This window comes from Malaya genurostris, unplaced genomic scaffold (assembly GCF_030247185.1).
Source record: "Malaya genurostris strain Urasoe2022 unplaced genomic scaffold, Malgen_1.1 HiC_scaffold_49, whole genome shotgun sequence".
Lineage (NCBI taxonomy): Eukaryota > Metazoa > Arthropoda > Insecta > Diptera > Culicidae > Malaya > Malaya genurostris.
In genome coordinates this window covers 19-21,527 of record NW_026682680.1, presented here as the reverse complement: position 1 = coordinate 21,527, position 21,509 = coordinate 19, and the positions used below count along the sequence as shown (strand labels likewise).

Here is a 21,509-nt window from a genome sequence, read left to right as displayed (position 1 = left end):
TTCGACATATTGAGCGACAGTTCCAGATACAAAAACTCAGCTCCAGAATCCAGGTTCAAAACTCGGTTTCGGACCCAGAATCAAACAACTTATGAGAACGATTATCGATATTTGTTAGATATTGCGAAGTGCGAATGAAGCATGACAGTTTTTTGTTCGTATTCGTGCTACCCAGCTATGTCGCTGAGATTACCGACCCAACTTTTTTAGCTTGAAAATTGACATGGAAATCAGAGAAAAATATTAAACAATATTGTAAACTAAGTTTAATTACGACATTCGATTAAATTTACAGGAAAACTTTTCCACTGTTGAATGAAAATGCCGATTGTGAATTAAATTCTAAAATGAAACGCACGAATGAGAAATAACCGACAAGAAGTTATCTAGATAATAAAAAACATGATGACCCGACTGTTTAAGAGTGACAGAAAAATGGGAACCTTGAAGAAAATTCACTTTCGTAAATCTTGAAATAAGTAAGTAAGCCACTATCTGATACAACTTACCTCGAAGACCAGCTCCAGAGGTGTGGAAATTGATTGTGCCGAAGCAATGTCTCAGTCCTGACTCACGTCAGTCCGGTTATGTCTCTGACACTACCGACTCGTTTTTTTTTCGTTCAATTCCATTTTCTCACCCGGATAAAATGAAAACAACCAAGTCGATTGATATAATGCTTTTATTGGGTAAGGCTATTCCGTAAGCTACGCGATTGTTTGGAATTGCTTAAACGTGTAAATAAGATCTATTGTTATTTTTTCGATCTTCGACTACTGATTCAGTGTTCCTAACCTATGTTGATTTGTTCCGTGCTACATTCGGCGACCGATCCAACAAACGAAGCCCATGATAAATTTGCTCAGGGTAAAACCGGTAGCCTAAGATTGTAGCGAATGTTTCCTGTCGACTGTTGAGAATTACATTATTACGGATTACTGAGAGAGTGCATTGTACGAGATTCTTGACATTATTGGGTTGAGCATTATAGAGACACTTTACTACCGTGTTTGAGCCTACGTCGTTTTGGTAATGAGGTTTCTTCTTTCAATATGTACGTACGGTTTGATTTCGCGGCTCAACGACAATTTAGTCACAACCAGCTTTCGTTATCTAAAGTTAATGCTTGTATATTGTCGCATGAATACATGGCTAGTATTGACCACTATTGAACAAATTTCGATTAAAAAACGTTTCGGAATTATTTTTTTTAATTTTTGTTAAAGTAAGACAAATAACAACATACAATCAATAAAATACTATGCAGTTCTGTGTTAGTTGGGGGAAGATTTGTTTCTTAAACTTCCTAAGCTAGTAAAGTTTTTTTCCTACTAAACGAATGAATACATTTTTGTGTTAATACATTTGAAAAAACTTTGCCTATCATGTAAAATTTAGGAAATGGTAAACAAACTCTCTAATATTATTTTCTACTCTGCGTACAAAATGTGAGCATAACAAAGCACAAGACTCAGCGTGTCGGCGAGTAGAACAAAAATAAATAGTTTAATATACTTTTACGGTATTAGATAATATAAAAAAATAATTTGTCAACCAAAAAAGAAAAAAACTTGTTTTCACTTATTTACTTATAGACTTTTAACGAGCCGGGATCGCTTCACGAGGATACAGCACGCGGTCAGTCCATTGGAAAACTTGCCAAGCTCCGACATTGGAACCGTTTGTCTTGGAATGTCCAGCTTCTGTGACAATATCTGGGCGAGGGGAACAAAAACTTACAAAATAAAAAGAAAAACCTACAATCGATCAAATGCTTACCGCTGCCGACTGTGGAATCTCCTCACCCAACCGATGGACCAGTGTCCCGTTGATGTACAGCACATTGGCCGCCTGTTCCTCCTGCAGTGTCAGGGTGCTGTAGGTGTAGGTCGCTTCCCGCTCAATCCGTTTCAGTATCTCCTGGGACTCTTTGCTCCGGCTCACGCACAGCACATCCGTTCCGGCCATCGAGACGTAATACTTGAGGTGCCGATGTTCGGTAACCTGAAAAATTAATGCAGAGCGATTATAGGGGATGTTGACGGCTCTGAGGTATCAGAGACCTGATCAGACCAGGCGGAAAAACCAAACACGGCATTGCAAGCATCACTAGGCGGAGGCAGATCAATTGTGAATCGTGCTGGTGTTGTCATGCATTAATAGGAGTATTTTTTTTCAATAAAGTAACATTTGCTAGATTGCTCTAATTCTTAATTGTAAATCTTGCTTTAGAAAAAAACACTAATACATACTAAACGTACATCAAAATATGCTACTGAATATCAGTCTTAGGGTCCCAAAACCATTTTCCATGCGTCAATTCTAGGACCGGTTCGATTACAAATGCCTAACGACTACATCCATAAAACAAGCAAGAAATCAAATACGTAACGTAGTGTTGGACATTTAACTTGACTACTGCCGTCAAGGTTTGGACAAGCTTTCGTAAGATTTTGTTCACTTCTGGTTGAAGTTTCGAACCGATTTGAACCATCCGCACATGTTTTCGACAAATAACCTTCATTATTATACAAAGTTTCCCGATCGGTCTGAGCTCTGGACAATCTGTAACGTGGTACCACAGTGACATTATCTTTTCTGTGCCATTCTTCGTCACTGTTGAGTAGTGGCAAGGTGCCAAAACCTTCCAAAAATGGTTACTTAAAAAAGTAGCGATAAGTGTTTTTGAAGGAACTCTTTGGTGTGAATTTCACGGTTAGGAGATGAATCGTAGGCTGATTTTATCGTACGTACAGGTGGCTTCCCAAACGAAGTACTTTTTCGCACACTTTCTATTTTCGGTTCTTTGAACTAAGACTCTAGACCAGGGATTTGTGCAAAGTTTGCCTTCACTTATGTTTCATCGATCGATTCATGGAGCTTTCGGGCCCGACTATTCGCTTCTTCAAGCCCTTTATCATCATGTCAATGATTCTTCTGAGCTACCTTAGTCTACATCTAACATCTTATCTTGTCCTGCGCAGTGCAACATTTTTTATCGACATATTGGACTTCCTCTTGCATACTTACATCACTTGCTATTCATCTAATTTGTTGCGTGCTCCTTTTTCGATTGTTTGGTTGGTTTCCTCTGAATCGTTTTGATTCGAAAATCTTGCTGATGCAACATTTGATACCGTTTGTTGCGACTCCCCGACTGAATTCGCGATTGATTCTCTGTGAGCGGTTAGGATTTTCTATCCATTTGTTCAAAATAAGATTTCGCAGTTCCTGTTGTCGAAACGTTATTTTCGAAACTTCTAATTAAAAGTTAAAAGCACGCACGTTGACGCGATAGTTCCAGTTCCAGAATCTATGTTCCGAATTCAGTTCCAGCATGCGGGTACAGAATTCTGGAAATGAATTCAGCAACTGAATTTCGGAATTGAATTCTGAAACTGAATTCAGGAGTTAAATTCTGATTGAGAAGCCAATTTAGGTTCGAAGGTGCAGGTTTCTGGATTTTGATCTCTGGATACTAATTCAGTACTAGTACTACTGAATTCAATTCTAGAATCCAATCCTATATTCGATTATCGACCCCAGATATCATTCATACCTTTTATACTCGTACAGCTGAACATTGAAACTGAAATGTGCCAGACTACGTCAAAACCGTCGTCGCGGATACGAGAAAGGGAAGCAAGTGTGATGAATTTTCCTCAATGCTTCCAAAAGTTTGAGAGAACTTCATTTTTAAGTTTTTATGGGTATCTCACACTTTTGAAAATTTGATTATAAATTGCTAGTAGTCACTTTTCTGATAGCATAGAGAAATAATTATGTTTTTGTGTTTAGCGGATCCCGTGTTGGCGGTTTAATGCATACGGCACTGGTCTTACAAGCCAGTTGTCATATGCTCGAGCCCCGACCTGGAATAATTCATAATGTCAGTAGGATCGTAGTACTAGCCATGCAATGATTCTGTACGCCAAGAATCGGCTGCGAAGTCTGTAAACAGAAAGGCAAAATTCCACAAAAGGAATTTAATACCAAAACTTTGCTTTGACAACTCGAGTTATTCGCGATTAAGGTCTACCCATTCTTCCAAAGGGCAAATTTTGAAAATGCATCCCATAGTGAAGTAAGACGTATTCACGTTAAAAATTGGGGTTAGGATTGGACATCCCCAACCAACTTTACCGCTGTTCGCAAACATGTTTATTTCGTGTACAAATATATCCGTACAGACTGCATCCGTGTGCGTTTCAGAGACATAAAATTACTCGCTTGTGAGAAATTTTGGCAGCCGGCAGAATGCTGGCAAGATTCCGGCTGCTGTTAAAATTTTGCATGCGGAATTGCGACACTCTCTCATCGGAAGTGTATTGCAAATTCGGTCTTGTTTCTTTATTTCCTGTTCAACTTTGTATTTGTATGCAGGATTGACTTTGATGTTCATCAATCCTGCATACAAAAATAATAACGAGTCTTGGGACCAGGTAAACGGGATGAAAATATGGGTATTTTGAGAGATGCAGATTTTTTTTGTGTTTGACATAACGCTGCCTAAGTGGATTGACTATTGGCTAATGAAAATTTATTTGAATCAACAACCTACGTTGCTAGGCGTTGCTAAGGCTACATATACAATTTCAACACTCCTTCCTAAGAAACGAATCCAACTACTAGACTACTTCTTGACCTAGGACATCTCGGACAAAGTGATGCCTGATGACTAGGTATTTCGTTCGTTGATTGTACCCCTGGTTCTGTGCGATACAGATTGCTGATTGATTGTCGCATCGGATGGGAATCTGTTGCACTTGTGATTTCGTCCAGGATTCGCGTTGAATTTGCTGACTTAGTTGGCTGCAAAACTTATATCAGGCCACGTTGCCTCGCCAGATAGGAGAGACAGCTCTCTGCCTCCTGATAAGGAATATTTTTAGTTTAGCGTAGTTCTTCCGGTGTTGTCGAAGACATTGATTTATCCAACTTGACACTCACCTCTGCTGACATGAATATTGGAATGCAAAATGCTTGAGCCCATAAAGTGTCATGCTTCGCCGACAGTGCCAGTAGGTAACGAACAGTGGAATACACATCGTCGTAGGGGTTCCTTGACAGAATCTTTACTTTGTAGGTGCTCAAGATTGGATCAGTTCTATGACTGATCTAGGATCAAATGAAATCAAACGTTGAAAACTCTTTCCTAAAACACTGAATGTACCACAACTCTGGTAGAATGTAGCCGCTCGATATCCACATGTCTAGGTATTCTATCCTATCCAAACAATATTTCTGCAGTGCTACGATTTCGAAGGTCACACCCGAGGGAGCCAAGCGATTTACAGTTTCATGTGCCGAGCTTCCAATCGTAGTCCTTACCTCGTCGCCTCGGTCGTTGTTTCGACTCGTATGTCTTTCATGTATAGAATCAGAGTAGAAATCAAAGTGCATGCGGAATAGGAAAGCCTAGCATAAGATATAACAAAAGCATAATTTAATAGTCGTGCATGAAAATGAGATTTTTTTCTGGAAAGATACGTTTTTTAGATAGAGATATTCATACGTGCACTTCACAAATAATCACGCCAAACCATTCAAAGCTTGAACGTGATTTACAAAAACAACAAATAAAAGTTCCGAAACATAACTAAAGCAACTGACAGTCATGAAAGAACATTTTTTCTAACTTTACAATAAACAAATTGAATCTTTTATTCGAATTTCCCTACTTCTATGCAAATTGGATGCACGTAAAACCATCAAACAGAAACAACAAAACAACGACAACAACAACAACAAGCGGTTAGTAGAACTAAAACACTTTGGCAGTCTGAACCTGAATCTCTCCATTGACTAGCTCCAAAGTGATGGGACTTGCAGTCGCATTCACTTCTTCTACCTATTTTTGTTTGTTTGTTTGTTTGATGGATTGGTCAATTTCACCAATTCAGTCGAAGGAAACGCATAGCGGAAGTGTAACAAACGGGAAAAGGAATCGGAACGTTCCGTGTTTGTGGATCGTGTTTATAATTACAAGGTGTTACAGATTGGTTGCAAAAAAGAGAGAGAAGAAAAACCAAACAGTGAAACGAATCATTACTCATTGCTACTTTAGTTTGGAAGAAATAGGAAAGTAAAGTCAACATCTAATGTCTAGAAATGTCCGTTCTATATAACATGTTGGTGAGTCTACTCTAGAAAGGATACGGGATATACAACACACGTATGATTCATTCAACATATTTACAAAGTGGAACAGGAATGGAACGAACGACCAAAAACTAACCTTAATGGGAACACAGGGATATTCGGGAAAAGCGGAAGCGACTGCCCGCGCTCCCGCTTCGTTGGTCCACTTGCTAAGACCCACAAAGAACTCCTTTCCGGTGAACAGTACATCACCACCGTCAAGCCGTGCAGTTTGGTCGGCAATTTCTGCTAATGGAAGATCCAGTTCTTTGCGAAGCACTGAACGAACAGCTTCGACCTACAAACAAGAATAAATTGCGATATCAGATGACTGCTGCCAACCAACATTCAATTAGCAGACCTCTTTCAGTCGATTTGGTTCCCCGGGCCGACAGATAAGAGCAATCCCATTACACACCACGGCACAGTCTTCTACGAAGGGACACTCGGGTAGATTTTCATCTGGTGGAAGCTCCAATACATCCAGGCCCAAGTCACGTAGCAATCTAAAATTGATCCAATTTATCAAGACGGTTATCATTCTTTCCAACGTTTACTTTTTTTTTCAAAACTAGTCAACTTACCGCACGTAGGCCTCATGCTGCAGCTTTGCCTCCTCCAGATCAATTTCGCCACGGGTACGCAACGAGAGAGGTATTCTACGCGAGCAGAAGTTTGAAAGATACACAAAAGAGAAAAGCCATTAATTTAAGAGGTCAAATGATCACTGGACACATTATTTTGATTTGTATGTCCACTAAGTGAACCTTGAGCTGACTCTCGCCAAAAACTCAACCCGATATACATCAAAAAAATTATATAGGCCAAGGGCGTATTGATTTTTTACACAGAATCAGGTTCATTTTAGCGAAACAGTGTACATTATCCTTATAGAAAACCAGATCCAAGAATAAAAACCCCCACTATTCCCAAGAAAAAATCATTAACACCTGAACACCTTGCGAATGAATGAGTCCTTAATGTCACAGAATGTACCTAGCAAAAGTATTATTTAATAATTTACCAACCTGCAAGTGATTGCATGTGTGTAGCGGAAAGGTGACGCCATGGCGCAAATACTGGCCGCTGCAATTTAACAGAAGATCTATACGGAATAGTCCGGGCGGTTGCCGCTGAAAACGATCCAGGATCTTATGATTGGTTATTGCTAGATCATAAGGTAAACACTGAAATGTGTGACGGTCTAACTGAACATGAGAACTCGCAATGTAATTTTGCCAGCCGAATATAATATTATTTCCGACTTGGCAGCAGAGCAGACTGGCACTGGACGTTGTGTTTCTTCTTCGTGTTGACTATACAAACGAACAGGGTGCGGTGCGGACTTGGGGTGTGTGCGAAATATCAATGAATGAGAAAGACAACAGTGTGAAATTGTCAAACTTGCGAAAAAAACAACCGAGACAACAAAGTTTATCAGAGACAGGGAACGTTCAATTTACACGACGCCTGAAAAATAATAAGTTTATAAGCTATAGATCACATTGATCGTTTTCACTTGGTGTCGAAACAAATAATCCAGTATACCTACCGCCAAATCCATTCATTCAACAGACGTTAGGGTCTAAATTGAGTAAGCTCAGTTTCAAGCAAAATTGCCATACGAAAATGCAAGCAGTTCCACTTTTTGCTTTAACTTTCACTGAGAAAAATGTGAAAGTAAAGTTAATCAGCCAATCAGCTTAGAGCGTAATCAGTCCCAGTTTAGTAATGCGTTATATCTAACATATCATGTCAAATATATTTAAGTGCAGTGCTTTGAGTTATATAAGACAGCTGGCACTGAAGATGGATCACGCTGCTCGGCTGGAACAGTAGTCGCTGTGATAATCTCACTGCCGATATCCATAAGTGGCCGCACTCGATGAGGTTGCTCGCTCGCAACCCTCCGGAGATTATCCTTATTCAGTCTCACGCGCTTCGTTGCACCCTTCGAAGAGCCATTTTTGGCTAGCCACATCTGTTGAGGCTGCTTGCTTGCAGTGTCCTCGGTTTGGTCCAATCCGTCTATCTCGAAAGTAGTCACAAGAATGAGCTGCCGGCGAATCACGCACGAATTTATAGCGGCCCTTACACGAGTCATTAAAAATGTCATTACTAAAAAATAATATCATTTTAATGAAAGTAATGGCTAGATTTCTATCAAATTTGAAATACATCATTACATAGTCATGATTAAAAATGACAAAAATAATCGCCGCTTATATGCTCGCGATGCATGTCTTCTTTTTCTTCTTAGAATACGAAACCTAGCTTACACTCGAAATTTGAACCAACAAGAATGACGGATGATATCATATGGTGAATCACAAACGTTAATTAGGACCTTCGGAATTAATTACTAAGTATAACATTTAAAACATTTTTTGTATCAATTATTAAAACTCATATATTCTACATGATCGACTAAAACGAATTTGAACAACTTGGGTTTTTCAAACAAAACCACGTTGCAATTTCGAGGTGGATATACAAATGTATAGTCATCGACTTATTTCAAGTATAACTTCCAATTTTATTTTGAATGGAACCCATGCGCTTATGCCGACCTTTCCTATGTCTTGAATTTTAGCACAAGTACGTAATTTGACCTCTTTTTGAATAAGAAAAAAAGTGGTTTGTTATAGTTTGATTATATTCCATCGAAATCATTTCCCTATGTTGGTGCAACCGCATGAAGAAAGATGTGAACACTGCTTAAACACAGCATTTGACAGCGAACTAGAACCAAAAGAACCAAAAATTTCGGCTTCAAGCCAATTGTATGCAAATGACAATCGCACCACCGGGGTGAACAGAGTAGACCGATTCAAGTGTTTTGCACATACATTTGTGCTGTATTCATTCTCACTGGAAAATTAAGTTCGATTCAATAGCAAAACACATCACAATTCACGATTCAATAGCAAAGGAAAAAAAACATCAAAGTTAGATGAAAAATAATCTAATCTCTCATCTTAGTGGATTTGCACACGAAATCTTGAAACAAATCGCTTTGGTTATGTATTTATTTGAAAAAGCATATTAAATTGAAGTGCTGTTTACATATGAATCGATCGTGCAAATTTTTATCAGTGTAGGCATACCGTAATCTAGTACTTCAACTTCCAGTGAATTCATCGATTGGACTAAACGCACTGTGTTCATTTTCCTTTCATTCCGCGTTTTTCTTCGTTCCGAGGAAGACGCGTGTGAATTTTTAGATCTAAATTTTGCGGAAAAACAACTTAAAAAGTGTTTGTGTTTAGTAAAATTTAACTCAAACAGTGCATTTTTATTCAGTCATCGCAGGAAACACGTGAAAATGGCTGATCGTAAGTTATTTTTATCTGGCTTTGCGGCACTAGAAACATTTCCTATGTCCTACGGACGGCTTCATCCTCCATCTTGAAAAAAAGCAATGCGTAAGAAAACGATACGACTGCAACATCGATTTTTATTCTCGTCCTGCAGAGTATTCCTCTTACGGACAGCAGGATTTCGGTGGCCAAATGCAATTTTCTGTTCCTCCGCCCTCGATGCCACAAGCTAATTTCAATCAACCACCTCCGGCTGGCGGTGGTGGTGGTGGTGGTGGCGGCGGCGGCGGTGGTGGCTACGGTGGCGGTGCCGGTTCCTACGGCGGTCAGAGCGCCGGAGGCTATGGGGGTCAAAATGGTTAGTGTCGCAAAATGTTAGTTTTTAATATAGATTTGAATTGATATTTGTTTTTTGAAACTGCAGATTACAAATCAAACAGCCGCGATGGTGGTGGCGGCGGCGGTGGAGGTTATGGCGGTGGAAACCGTGCTGGTGGTGGAGGCCAGCAGGGCGGAGCCCGTGGAGGTGGTAATCAATCCGGAGGCTACAGGTGAGAATCGATTCCCCTGTATAGTCCTAAAATTGCACACCAGTACGTTTACCGAGTGACATTTGAAATTGCATTCCGCTGGCAGTCCCGTCCTTTTCTCCATGATATCCTGTTCCTACACGCGTCGTTCAACTTCCTGTGTATTTAAAATGGGAGCGATGTTTTCTCGATGCACTTTTGTTACTTTCTCGCGAGATTTGATTGACCTAATTTTTTTGAATCGTTTCATTTGATTAAAGTAAAGACTGGCAGTCAACTAGCAATCATTTTACTTTAAACCATATTCTATCAAGCAGGTAATTTATGACTTTTATTGCTAGTTGATTTCCGGAGTGCACAGATCTTCCCGCATCCTTTCATCCTTTTCGTGCGAAGCCGAATTCCGCGTCCATTTGTTTTTGGCTTTCCTTCAGTAGACGACTGCGGCGATTGCCGAAGTATAACGAAAAAAACAATGTTTGCAATTGATATCTCTATATTCGTCCTCCAATCAATCATCATCAATACCAAATTACTACCTTCAAAACAAACAAATGCAAATGTGTAACAAAATGGTTTGGTTTCATGTGTTATAGCAGTGGCGCCGGCAACAAGAGTGGTTATAATAGCAAAGGTAAACACCGATCGACTGTTCGGTGAAAAATAATTTTTTTTTCACTGTATACTTACCTATTTTTCCTATTTCTATACGTAAACGTAATGCAAAGAAAAAAGAGTGAAGAAGTTTTTTTTTTAATTTGAGCGTTTGGTTAGCTATAGAATCGTAAATTGTGATACGTTTTTAAGGTTTCGGATCTGGGTCTGATTGGTTGTGTTCAAAAGAGTCGTATATCGTGTCGATGGATTTTTTTTTTATCATTAGGGTGTAAACGAATCGAGAAACAAGCATTCGCTTCTGTGAGAACTTTCAAGGTTTTTCTCCGGTAGAAAATTCTGTCGAAAATAAAAACATGTTTTCTGCAGTTTTACCACAGTAGCGAATGCTTGATCCCGATAGACTGGTTTATTGAAAAGTAACAACAAGCAACGATGTGGTTTTTGAACGTATTTTTTTCTATGCAAAATTGTCTAATTTGGAAATCCGGTTTGACTTTCGATCAGCGATTTGCATCGCCTGCTACAATCCGAATGTTCGGTTCAAGTTTTCTGGTGCTACAATCGGTGGTACACTGCTCTGCCAAATTGAGCTACTCTTGGGATGTATTGAATGGGTAATTTACAAACTTAGGAAAACGGTTATTGTTACAAAAACCGAAAAAAAGCATTTTGCTTCACTGTTGTGGAACGGAATTTCAAGAGGGTAGGGTAACGGCTCCTATATTAGAAAACTATTAGTTAGAGCGCGGTTAGGGTCCGATTTTGTCACAATTCGTTAAATGAAAGTCGAGTAACAAAGAGAATAATGTGGCGACTCTACTAATGAGATGACTATTGATACATTTTTCTAAATAAGATGATGTTTTTTTCTGAAGATTCAAGATTCAAACTGCTTTTCTGCATTTTTCAACAATGATTGGTTTCTAAGCTTGTAAGTACACTGAGGTCTCCTTTTTACGCGGGAGATACGTACCTCAAAACTTAAAAAAAATTGTAAAAAACAACGTTGAAATGAGACCGCGTAACTTCGAAAAATGATTTTTTTTTATTTCGACTGTCTTAGAAATGCATGAAACGTCCAGATCTGGTGTAATCTGAACATTTGAAAAAAAAAATCGAAAATTTTCTAAGTGTCAAAGAGGCGACTTACAAAATTTTCGGGCTAACACCAGATCTCGAAGTTTCAGGCTTTTCTAAGACAAAACAAGAAAACCACCTATCTTGGGAAATCTCCGTAAAAAAGCCGCATAACTTCGGAAATCCGCGTAAAAAAAGAACCTAGTGTAGAGCCTTAATAGAGTTCCATGTACACGTTGGGACTAATAAAACAAGGGTCATCTCTAATTTTGCTCTGTACAATCAGATTTCTTCTCCAGATATATTTTATCACATCTCCAGAGTAGTACAATTGGCAGAGCAGTTTCAACGGATTGGAAAGGATGGCGAGTTTTGAATCGTGCCTATGAGGTATACTTTATCGAATTTTACTGTTTTTATACTTTTTGTAAGAAATGCGGGAATCGTAAAAAAAATTCCTTAGTTTTAGGGGCTTGACAATTTTTTAGTCCTAAAAAAAAATTTCTTAGACATCGGACGTAGATTTTCTTTTCGATTTCAGATTTTTGCGTGAATAATGCGATTTTTAAGCGAGTTTTCAAAGGTATAATTTTTTTTCCATATCAAAAGAAATGCGATAATCGTTGAGGTTTGGCGTTAATTCGAAAAATCTACTTTGAGACTTGGTGATTTTTGAGTCCCAAAATCCCCGAGATTTTTTAATTTTCTTTCAAGTTAACCATTATCTTGACAATTCCCGCATTTCTAAGGCATCTTGCATTATTTATGCGAATTTTCGAAGCTCGATGATTTTTTTTCATGCGGTACGTATTTCCCGCATAAAAAAGACTTCAATGTAATTGAAATTCAACCGTTTCTATTGTTATAAATGAATTCATCTGAGGCCATTTTTTATGCGGATTTTTGAAGTTACGCGTTTTTTTACGCGAATATCAAAGTTTTTCGTTTTTTTTGTTTAGTCTTACACCAGATCTGGACGTTTCATGCATTTCTAAGACATTTGACATCAACAAAACATTTCTTTAGTTTTGCAGACGAATAAATTGAGTGAAACTTTGCTAGATAAGTAGACCTTGTTACAAAAATAAAGTACGGGAGTGTAATGTCAGAGACATAACTGGATGTCGTGAATACGAATAAAACTGACACGATTTTCTTACACTTTCGAATTCGAATTGATAGTTGATCGATTGTGTGAAGATATGTGCCTGACTACCTCAAAATCGTTCTTGCGCGAAAAAGCCAAGCAAAAATAAAGAGTTTTCCGCGTTGTTTTAAAATTTTCAGAAAACTTAATTTTTGATTTGTTTGTGGTTAACTCACACTGTTCAAAATATTATCCTAAATTCCTGATCATATTTTTGATGAAATGGTGAAAGAATTATGTTGCTGCCTTTAATACAAGTCGAGATATTCACGATTAAGTTCTGCCCATTCTTCCATATGGCTAATTTTGAAAAGGCACCCCATAGTAAAGTAAGTCGTATTCACGACAAAAAACTTCCTACTTCGTTTTTACAAAATTAATCTACATTGTCTTTTGAGGAGGGTCAATTATTTTTATCAATTTTCATAAAATGACAATGAGATCATTTTTATGCGTTTTTGGAAGTAACGTAGAAAAAAATATCAGTGTTCACTCAAGTGTGAATCATGATCAGAAAAAGTTCATTTCATTATCACTCGTTAAAAAATCACTTCCGAGATTTTCATTCATGCAACAAGCATCCACAAAACTCTGAACCTCAAAGTTCACAAGTCAGCGAAACTTGATGACGAATTTTCAATCGCATAAATATCGCTGAAGAGATTATCGATAGGAAGAAGAGTTTCTCCGATGATATTTCGATGCTGCATTTCCGCTACGCTTCACCTCAATGTTCGTGTAAGATTTAAATATTCTATTTTCATCAATAAAAATATCTACTGAATAAATTTGCAACTGAATCACGACTGAGAAATAATAACTGAGATATATTCGATGCACGTAGGGTAGTCAATATGAACAGCAGTATTTTTTCTTCCACACTCCAAAAAATGATTATAGCTACGAAAGACACACTGGTTACACTGAACTATTTAGATTATACCCAATAAGACGCTTTTTAACATGAATTTTATTTATAGAAGTAACATGAGCGCAGGGTTTTGCATACCTCGAGCGCACAGCAGGATCAGTTTTCGGATTAGCGTTACGATAACTTGCGCTTCTAATTTTCAAGCTAAATTGGGTAATATTTTGTTAATCAGCTGCATAATATGCTGTTTGTTTTTTTTTTAATTTTTTATTTCCAAACGATATTTTTTTATGATATTACTCCACCACCACGGTACTGCTGAATAGCTTTCGAATACATCACCATCAGTGAATTCACTCATCAACGTATTCAGCAAAAGTGTGAGATGCAACGGTTATGAAAATTCATTCCCAAAAATCTTCTGTTCGAGAATCACATCAGATATATTCAATGTTTGAACTTTTTTCTCAAATATCATCAAGGAGAATGCTCGCTAGTGAATAATTTCATAACTGTTTGTTTGCCATGTCAGATCAGTTTCGGTGAGAATTGCGTTTGCGTAAAATCAGTACTTCAGTGAGTTCGTCCGAATATTTGATTTTTTCTCAACACTTCACCCAAGTCTCATTTTAAGCGGTTTTTATAAGAACTTTTGTATGCGGTTTTTCAAACAAAACAACGGGTTTTTAATTCGTTTTTTTTTTTTAAATAAAGTAATGCGATTTTCTTGTTTTATCTTACACATGCAATCAACGTCGAGATCTGGTGTTCGATTTGTTGCACTTTCAAGCGCGCTGGTCAAATGATTTGCAAACACCGAACACGGTATTTTTCGTTTCGTATTTGTAGTTCCTTGACAAGATCGCGTACCGATGAATTCGAATGTTTTTTGACGTTCGTACACAATTCGTTTGCGTACCTTTATTTAATTCGACGTTATTTTACTGGATGTACTAAAAATGTAAACATGTCGCACCACGAAATAGAGTGTCGAGTTTTGGTTGTCATGTAACTAAAACGCGTAAACTCCATACAAAAACGGAATTATTCGTCGATATTCAGTTGATCCCTCCACAGGACAATACGCTCGACGTTGTTCAACACAGGAAATATGAAACAAATTGATCCTTTTTAAGATCAATAAACCGATCCCAAAGAAGGAATCAGTACAGAAGCAATCGTGTGAGTTTTATTAGTATTCACATAAAGCCAGCCATGACCTCGCTGCTTTTGATGAGTAGATTCAGTTTCCAATTTATGGTTACTTGTTCAAATTATAGTTTGGGTCAGTACTACTCCGCAGGGAAGCACACTTGCGCTTAGTGATTTGTATTCTCAATCAATGATCGAGTGGAAATCTATGAAATACTGACGGTGACGATGCTTCGAGTGTTACGGACGCAAATCCAACAAAGGGAGAGAGAATGGGGGGAATTAACCGGCATTTCCAGTTTGAAAAAAAAATTAGACAATTTTGCTTGCAACACATTAAAAGAGTTTGATATCACCGAAACCACCAACTACCAGAGTCCAACAAAAGTATCGACACATGCGTAACCAAAGAAAGGGATCATTATTATTATTAGAGTAACAAAAAGAAGTGTAACGATGAAGAGTTTGTTTTTGAAAGAGTTAAGCGTTAACGCGTTTCACATCAAGAGTAGTGTTACAACCGTTAAAGAGTATAGAGTTGAAATCGGTCAAATTTTAGAGTATACTTTAAGTCATCAAACAAAAAAAAAACAAAACGACAATTCCAGTGTCACCACGACTAATGCAAGTGTTTTTTCGTTGTCACTGTTGTTCTTTCTCCATTCCTAAAAACCCTTAAACAACCAATGAAATATGATAGCAGGAGCCGGAGAGGGTGAAATGGTCACTCAGGAGGACACCATTTTCATCCAGGGCATGACACCGGAAACGTCCGAGTCGGAAATCGCGGAATTTTTCGGCGCGATCGGGGTCATTAAGGTAGGTTAAAATGCACGCGCAATCGTCATTATCATACGTTTTATCATTTTATCTATCACTCTATCCTTGCAGAAGGACAAACGCACCATGAAGCCGAAAATTTGGATGTACAAAGATAAGGAAACGGGTCGCATGAAGGGTGAAGCAACGGTCACGTACGAGGACTCTAACGCTGCTTTGTCCGCGATCAGTTGGTTCGATAGTAAGGATTTCAATGGATCAATCATTAAGGTGTCGTTGGCTACTCGCTTCAATAACTGGCAGTCTAGAGGTGGAAATCGCGGCGGCGGTGGTGGTGGTGGTGGTGGCGGTGGCGGCGGCGGTGGCGGCGGCGGTTTCAACAAAGGCGGTTTTGGCGGAAGTCGTGAGTTTTAACCGGATAGATGGTTTTGTCAGCATAATATTTTTTTTGAATCGTTCCCTTTGTCATTTATAGGCGGAGGAGGTGGCGATCGTGGCGGTTACGGTGATCGTGACGGTGGTGATCGCGGAGGTTCCCGTGGAAGCTCAGGAGGCGGTGGCAGTCGCTTCAGCAGCGGCGGAGGTGGTGGTGGTGGTGGTGGTGGCGGTGGAGGTAGTGGTCAAGAGCGAGAAGGAGATTGGGCCTGTGGAGAGTGCAGCAATAAGAACTTTGCCTGGCGTAACGAATGCAATCGATGCAAAGCACCTAAAGGCGACAGCGCTGGTGGCGGCGGTGGTGGTGGTGGCGGCGGCTTCGGAAGTCGTGGTGGTAGTCGTGGCGGTTTTGGTGGAGGTGGTTCCCGCAACGGTGGTGGTGGCGGTGATCGCGGTGGTTTTGGCGGTCGAGGTGGCTCCCGAGGAGGTGGTGGTGGTGGCGGAGGTGGCATTATGCGAGGCGGGTAAGAATATTGATCCAATTTTTCGAAAAGTGTCTTAGATTAGATAATATAAAAAAAACTTAATTTTTCAATTACAGCGATAGGAACCGCGGAGATCAGCGATCGCGACCATATTAAGTCACCGAGTGGCACTGCAATGATTACCAGCTCATTTTATTGAAGAAACTTTCTTAACTATCGTCTGTCCCCATCATCACTGACATTATTCATATAACCCAAGAAGGATTGAGTTTTCATTCAAACGCTTTGCATTATTATGTGCTGTAAGGATTAAAAATCTACCAACAAAAAAAAAACACTTGACGACGGTTCTCCTTTCGGCAGTGGAAAGCATTCTTCATCGCCTGGATGAAACTACTGAACCCCAGCTGCGGTACATAAACTTAGTGTAGAACATTTAGCTCGTAAGTTCTGTAATGTACCTTTCACATTACAATCAGCATTAGACTAAATTTAGGACCTGTTTATGCAAAAAATAATGTGCAGAACGGCTTGTGAACGGAATGTTAATTGCAAATAAAGAATCCAGCCAAATAAATAGTACTCAGCGGGTTTATTTTTTACTCCATTCGAGTTTTTTAAAAATCAATTTTTTTGACATCAAACTTTAGTTGGTGCATTTCGGCTAACTGATATTCACCCCGATTCTATATTTCGTTCGAATCGGATTGTTGCGATCGAAAACGAAATTTTGCATCCTCTGTTGCCCGAACAAGTTCGAGTTTTCCATACTGTTGTATCCGGAAACTCCCGGAATGAAACTTCGGATTGAATACTTCCAGCTGTTGCTTTATTGGAAGTCAATCAAAGAATGAATAAAATGAGATTCATGTCAGCTGTTATATGATCGTTGGTTGCTATGATCCAACATTTCCCCCTTCAAGGTTTCATCATCCAGTAGGGCTTGAACCGGGCTGGAAGTTGAATCATTCGTCGACCTCTCTCTAGGATTGGTGTTGTTGATTGTACAGGTACGGATTCTTCATTTCCCACAACTTCATCTTCTGAAGAATCATTTGTCAGGCTAGCTTCATTGGACTCGTCCAACACGGGTTCTTCTAACATCTGTGAGTCTGGGTTGTCAACAGGAACATTGAGAGCTTTTGGAGCCGTTAATCCGAAACCATCGAAAAATACTGAAAGCGGTGTTGGGTTACCTACTGTACTGGGTTCAGGAACTCGAGCGTTGAGTTGGTTTGCATGTGACCGTATCAGGCGATGTTGATCCTCCAGGAAGACATTGTAGTTCACGGTTCCGATTTTCTCGATCACGGTTGCTGGTTGCCACTGCCATGAATTCGCTCGATGTGCCTTTACGTAGACGGTATCTCCGTGCTGAAATGCCCTTTTGACTGCGCCGTGCTTTTTGTTGAATGAGTTGTTCTGAAGAGAAGTTAAAGAGCATTGCTGAACTTCCTGCCCCGACAATCGTTCCCAAATTACGGTCATACCTAGGAGCGGTCAACTTCTATACAAGATTCGTTCGCAACATGCACGAGTTACGTCATCCAATGGGCCAGCTGCTGAAGAAGGAAACAAAGTGGAAATGGACTCCAGAGTGCCAACGCGCTTTTAATCAATTCAAGACAGCACTTCAGTCAAATTTGCTGCTAACTCACTACGATCCTAAGCTACCCATCATCGGAGCAGTAGATGCATCAAATACTGGAATCGGTGCAGTAATTTTTCATCAGTTTTCCGATGGAAAGATGAAGGCCGTTCAACATGCTTCAAGAACACTCGCCCCGCAGAGAGGAACTATGGGCAACCTGAAAAAGAAGCACTCGCGTTAGTCTATGCAGTAACAAAGTTCCACAAGTTGTTGCTATGACGTCATTTCACATTGCTGACTGACCACAAGCCGCTACTGTCTATTTTCGGTTCCAAGAAAGGCATACCAATGTACACGGCAAACAGGCTGCAACGTTGGGCACTTACGATGCTGAATTACGATTTTGAGATTCAACACATACGAAAGCATCACTCGATCGAATTACAGAATGCAAATTCTTACATTCGTTCGAAAAAATCAGAGGCACTTATTACCGGTGTCACTACACGGTGAAAACCAAGTGAAGTGAACGTAGGTCTTTAATCACGAAAGTCGCTTCAGAGAAAAAAGTAATTACTCAGATGAGCTTGTTGATATTACGAACATCAAATCACAAAACTTTTGTTGGAAAAAATGATATTTTTCACTAAAGTGATTACTTCACTATGCGTGATACTAGTAATAGGTGAAATCAAGTAAAGTGACATGTAAGTGAAGTAAATGTGAAAGTGGAAGTGAGAATGGTAATATGGGCCAGAATACGGGTTATTGCCAAACATGGTACCAGAAGTTATAGGAGCTTAGATAAGTCCGTAAGACGGCTTGTTCGGCGTGGAGGCTGTTTTTTGTCAGTAGTTCATGACAGACAAACGATCCTGTAATTCTATCGAAAAATACGTTTGTATGGAAAACCCGAATTCGTTCGAGATGCAGAATGCAAAATTTTACATTCAATCGAAATACAAAGTAGTGTCGTATGTTCCAAGAGTGTAATTGGCTTTTTCCGAAGGCTGAATGTATGAATACGATTGGTAAGCAATGGGGCATTGGATGCAAACTTGGTAATATAAAAAAATGCTAATCGTATATACAAAATTAAAAAACATAAACTAAATACGCGTCGATTGCTATCCATTTGCACGGAGCCGAAGGTCTTTATGTTATATTTGAATCCATTTGATGCAAACATTTCATTGAGACGGGGCTAGTCGATGGAACAGTGACCTCGAAATGCGATTTGCTTTGTATACGAAATGAGTATTTGGAATGCTATTTGCATGCATAAACAAAACTCGGGAACTTTTTTTTATGTAAACCGCTGCCAGACAGTGGAGCTTGGGATAGATAAATCACATACAGAACAAAACTTCCTATATAACGTTTGCATTTGGGAAATAGACAAAATCGGTACTAACATGTGATTAGGGCATATCGTGCGATATGCATTTTTGAATGTTACGAAAAATGATGCTCATTACTCAAGTTTTAAACATGAAATTCCAGCATATTGCGCATTGATTGGGCTTCTATCTACGAGATTATATCGATTATTGTGTAAATGAAGGTTGTAGAGCCGAGCAATGAGCGTTATATTTTGTAACATTCGCAAGGGCCTATCATGCGATATGTCCTAATCACATGTTACTACCGAAATGGTCAATTTTTCATTAGTCTACCTTTACCTGCACTGACGAAACTACCAAACTGCAGTATCAATCATAGTAATCCATGAATAAGTAGACAAAATTTGACAGCTCTATCAGTCGAACTTTAAACGTGATGGCAGAAGCAGTGTAATTCCGATCAAAAACGACATCCCGCAGCGTCGAAAACAGACATCGTGTACGCTGGATACGCCCGTTCCGGTGTGTACATCTTGGTACTATTAGAGCATCGAAAGAAAGCCCGGACGGTCGACGACCCTAAGCGAAAGGATGCTGAAGAGAAAGGCCGAGGGAAAAGTGGTAATATCGCTGCTTGGTCCGGAAGTTCAACCAACTAAACTGTGAAAAAGTACGTGGCAAAGCCACTGTTCTTTCGTACCGCTCTGGCCGTGAACGAGTAAATTTTTAGCACGAAATGCCTGCCAGAAGTTGCGTCGTTCACCAAGAAATACTATAAGGTCGAAAAGGCGGTGTTCTGGCCGAATCTGGCGTTGGCCTACTACTCGAAGCGATCGTTGGAGGAGATGAAAAGGCTGAATACACCGATGTGGTACCCAACTATAGTTCCAAAATTCAATTCCGGAGTCCAATCCAAATGAGGCTTTACACCATGTAAAAGGTTTGTTTTTGTTTTTGGTTGCTGGTTGAAGGCGATTGCTCGCAATTCAAAAAACAAATGATTGGATTGGATTGAAGTTGAACCAGAACCCAACCCAAAGGTGTGGCAAGAATAGAGTGCGGGTCCGCCATTTCGGAGCGAAATGATGCTGGTTTGCGAGCAGTGGTTTATGTGAATTCACTTTATTATTTACTGCTTCGATCATGCCACTTTGAAAATTGTATTTACATGCAAATAGTGTCAATGCTGCTACGGCTCATTAGCGAGCTGCAGCAGCATCACATTTCTATATCCTTAAACTCTATACACTTGCTTTCATCTTGCAAGTCAATCTATATATCTGTATCTTAGTAATCCTTTCAATTGATAATCTTACATACCTTACAATCTGGTTTAAACTGACCGCGTAAACTAATTTGTCATTAAACGAATAGTGGTTTCCAACGCCTTCAGAATCCTTTCCAATTGCCTTTCTTAACAACCTCAACCGATGAGATTAGGATTGCAGTAGTTGAAGATAATAACGATCTAACATAGACAGGCACACCGTAAAAATCATCCATATGTTCTAAAGATTCGAAGTAAAAACATGTTCCGCTAGCAAACAGAAACTAAAAATTTGACTGAATATTTTTTACTTACGACAACTAAAAACTTCTCTCTTACTTTCTCTAGCTTAAAAAGAAACAAAATGCCCTAACGTTTTGTACATGTCTTCGGCGAGCTGGGGCACAACTCGGGGAACAATTTCTTCTGCACTTGCACTGCGTTCACTAATTCTAAGTACATTTTAAGTTACACTATAAACATTTGATTTTCACTGTATGATTAATTTTGTATAGTATGCCAATCCGAAGCGGAAAAGAGTTAATTAGTCTAAGTCCCATATTAGATAATTGTTTAGTTATTTATCGTCTCGTGGGTTTTGCTCTGGACGATTGCATTTAGGAAACTACAACGCGCTTAACACCTGCGTAGTTATTTTTTATAGTGTTAGTATTAGCTTGAATGTTTGTACAAAATTACACATCATTTGAATAATTAAGGGGCAAGGAACAACCTCACACTACTACACTGCACTTCGGTAGCCTGTCTGGCTCACTGGGTTTATCTTTTGCAGAGGATATGGGGGTTCTTAT

The 21,509-nt window shown here is 39.3% G+C and overlaps 3 protein-coding genes across 6 annotated transcripts; 1 reads left to right on the top strand and 2 right to left on the bottom strand.

Moving 5' to 3' along the window:
• Nucleotides 1-664: 664 nt before the first annotated feature.
• Nucleotides 665-7,509, bottom strand: LOC131440030 (N(G),N(G)-dimethylarginine dimethylaminohydrolase 1-like). Of its 2 annotated transcripts, XM_058611119.1 has the most exons (7): nucleotides 7,170-7,509; nucleotides 6,726-6,800; nucleotides 6,503-6,647; nucleotides 6,239-6,439; nucleotides 5,789-5,851; nucleotides 1,780-2,004; nucleotides 665-1,715 (listed from the first exon to the last, which is right to left on the bottom strand). In XM_058611119.1, the coding sequence occupies exons 1-7, from the start codon at nucleotides 7,208-7,210 to the stop codon at nucleotides 1,590-1,592; spliced, it is 876 nt and encodes a 291-aa protein (XP_058467102.1). In that variant the 5' UTR covers nucleotides 7,211-7,509; the 3' UTR covers nucleotides 665-1,589. The 2 variants fall into 2 exon arrangements, with proteins under 2 accessions (XP_058467102.1, XP_058467103.1); XM_058611120.1 differs by lacking the exon at nucleotides 5,789-5,851 and having other exon boundaries at nucleotides 7,170-7,505.
• Nucleotides 7,510-9,331: 1,822 nt separating this feature from the next.
• On the top strand, nucleotides 9,332-17,078 carry LOC131440028 (RNA-binding protein cabeza-like). Of its 3 annotated transcripts, none has more exons than XM_058611117.1 (8): nucleotides 9,332-9,476; nucleotides 9,616-9,819; nucleotides 9,886-10,012; nucleotides 10,588-10,625; nucleotides 15,560-15,675; nucleotides 15,748-16,039; nucleotides 16,112-16,535; nucleotides 16,613-17,078. In XM_058611117.1, the coding sequence occupies exons 1-8, from the start codon at nucleotides 9,467-9,469 to the stop codon at nucleotides 16,650-16,652; spliced, it is 1,251 nt and encodes a 416-aa protein (XP_058467100.1). In that variant the 5' UTR covers nucleotides 9,332-9,466; the 3' UTR covers nucleotides 16,653-17,078. The 3 variants fall into 3 exon arrangements, with proteins under 3 accessions (XP_058467100.1, XP_058467099.1, XP_058467101.1); XM_058611116.1 differs by having other exon boundaries at nucleotides 15,557-15,675; XM_058611118.1 differs by lacking the exon at nucleotides 9,616-9,819 and having other exon boundaries at nucleotides 15,557-15,675.
• A 336-nt stretch (nucleotides 17,079-17,414) lies between these two features.
• LOC131440031 (uncharacterized) lies at nucleotides 17,415-17,984 on the bottom strand. The gene has a single exon (XM_058611122.1). The coding sequence runs from the start codon at nucleotides 17,982-17,984 to the stop codon at nucleotides 17,415-17,417; it is 570 nt and encodes a 189-aa protein (XP_058467105.1).
• Nucleotides 17,985-21,509: the final 3,525 nt, after the last annotated feature.